Source organism: Oncorhynchus gorbuscha, unplaced genomic scaffold (assembly GCF_021184085.1).
Source record: "Oncorhynchus gorbuscha isolate QuinsamMale2020 ecotype Even-year unplaced genomic scaffold, OgorEven_v1.0 Un_scaffold_5959, whole genome shotgun sequence".
Lineage (NCBI taxonomy): Eukaryota > Metazoa > Chordata > Actinopteri > Salmoniformes > Salmonidae > Oncorhynchus > Oncorhynchus gorbuscha.
Window position 1 is genome coordinate 15,918 of NW_025749657.1, and position 2,446 is coordinate 18,363.

Here is a 2,446-nt window from a genome sequence, read left to right on the forward strand (position 1 = left end):
GGCAATAAATAGGCCATAGAGGAGAAATAATGACAATAACGAGAACGGAACTAATCTTAAATGTTTAATGCTTTGACAGTTACCAGACAGAGACAACAAATGTCTCACAATCAATTTTTTTTTAACGTGTAGGATAAATTAAGTTGAGCTTTTAGGCTGTTGTTATTATTGGTTCAAGTTTAGGCTACTAGCTTATCTGGTCCAATGGGAATTTGGGAGGTACAATGCGCTTTAGGAAATATTGACCGAGGGCTCTAGCCTACCTTAGGATTTAAAAAGAATAAAAGGTAGAGTTGTTTCCTCCTGCCGTTCTAATGGTCGTTACCGACATGTCTGACTCTGGACGGGGGTTCAACCAAGACACACGAAGAAATTAACCGCTCCAACTATCCGCCACCGGTATTTTTTTGACGGAGAATGTCTCGCGCGGAATAACGGTTTTGTGAAGTTTGACCTTCCTCGGGCACGGCTCCAAAAGGTCGCGCTCTTGTGGACCTGGCATTAGAATGGGTCAGCAGAAGTAGTGATTGGCAATAGGCATATGATTTATTCTACCATATATGATTTTCTACCATATAAAGTAAATAACATATATTTTCTCATTTATAATAGCTCCCTGGAAACATTAGAGTATTTCAGTTATCGTGTAGCCTAATGCTTGATTAGATCAGAAACAGAAGCCTTGTCCATAAGAACAGATCTAGAGTCAGATTTGCATACTCTACCCCAATCATCACCATTAGGATGAAAGAATACCTGTGTCTGTATGCAGAATCCTACTCATGTAGAACTCTAAACTCTGATGCCAGCTGTTAGGGAGCATTGTGTGTGTGTGTGTGTGTGTGTGGGGGGGGGGGGGGTGGTGGTGTTGTTGATGAAGTTCTTTACAGTTAGGGAGAATTGTGTGTGTGTGGGTTTGTGGGTTTGTGTGGTGGTGTTGTTGTTGATGAAGTTCTTTGCAGTTAGGGAGAATTGTGGGTTTGTGGGTTTCTGTGGTGGTGGTGTTGTTGTTGATGTTCTTTACAGTTAGGGAGAATTGTGTGTGTGTGGGTTTGTGGGTTTGTGTGGTGGTGTTGTTGTTGATGAAGTTCTTTGCAGTTAGGGAGAATTGTGGGTTTGTGGGTTTGTGTGGTGGTGGTGTTGTTGTTGATGTTCTTTACAGTTAGGGAGAATTGTGTGTGTGTGGGGGTTTGTGGGGTGTGTGGTGTTGTTGTTGTTGATGTTTACAGTTAGGGAGCATTGTGTGTGTGGGGGGTTTGTGTGGTGGTGGTGTTGTTGTTGTTGATGTTTACAGTTAGGGAGCATTGTGTGTGTGGGGGGTTTGTGTGGTGGTGGTGGTGTTGATGTTTACAGTTAGGGAGCATTGTGTGTGTGGGGGGTTTGTGTGGTGGTGGTGGTGTTGATGTTTACAGTTAGGGAGCATTGTGTGTGTGGGGGGTTTGTGTGGTGGTGGTGGTGTTGATGTTTACAGTTAGGGAGCATTGTGTGTGGTGGTGTTAGTGTTGTTGATGTTCCTTTCAGGCTGGTAACGAGACCTCTGTGACGTCCTCTAATACGTCTAGATGACCCTATAGGTGTCTCCTAGCCTCACCACTCCTAGCCTCTCCACTCCTAGCCTCTCCACTCCTAACCTCTCCACTCCTAGCCTCACCACTCCTAACCTCTCCACTCCTAGCCTCTCCACTCCTAGCCTCTCCACTCCTAACCTCTCCACTCCTAGCCTCACCACTCCTAACCTCTCCACTCCTAGCCTCTCCACTCCTAGCCTCACCACTCCTAGCCTCTCCACTCCTAGCCTCTCCACTCCTAGCCTCACCACTCCTAGCCTCACCACTCCTAGCCTCCCACTCCTAGCCTCCCCACTCCTAGCCTCTCCACTCCTAGCCTCTCCACTCCTAGCCTCACTCCCTAGCCTCTCCACTCCTAGCCTCACCACTCCTAGCCTCTCCACTCCTAGCCTCACCACCAGCCTCACCACTCCTAGCCTCTCCACTCCTAGCCTCCACTCCTAGCCCTCCACTCCTAGCCTCACCACTCCTAGCCTCTCCACTCCTAGCCTCTCCACTCCTAGCCTCTCCACTCCTAGCCTCACCACTCCTAGCCTCTCCACTCCTAGCCTCACCACTCCTAGCCTCTCCACTCCTAACCTCACCACTCCTAGCCTCTCCACTCCTAGCCTCACCACTCCTAGCCTCACCACTCCTAGCCTCTCCACTCCTAGCCTCACTATCGTCACCATCATCATCCTTGCCGGAGGAATCACTCTGGTCTGGTACTTCCTGGGTGAGCAAGGGATTGTGGAATAATAATGTGGGACACAGACACGCTTGCGAGCAGCCCAGACCACTTACTCACACACACACACACACACACACACACACACACACACACACACACACACACACACACACACACACACACACACACACACACACACACACACACA

The 2,446-nt window shown here is 48.5% G+C and overlaps 1 protein-coding gene across 1 annotated transcript; it reads right to left on the minus strand.

The window, feature by feature from the left end:
* Positions 1-1,558: 1,558 nt before the first annotated feature.
* On the minus strand, positions 1,559-2,245 carry LOC124029277 (heterogeneous nuclear ribonucleoprotein M-like). The gene is made up of 3 exons (XM_046341045.1): positions 2,033-2,245; positions 1,842-1,908; positions 1,559-1,803 (listed from the first exon to the last, which is right to left on the minus strand). Exons 1-3 carry the CDS (start codon positions 2,243-2,245, stop codon positions 1,559-1,561), a joined length of 525 nt encoding a protein of 174 aa, XP_046197001.1.
* Positions 2,246-2,446: the final 201 nt, after the last annotated feature.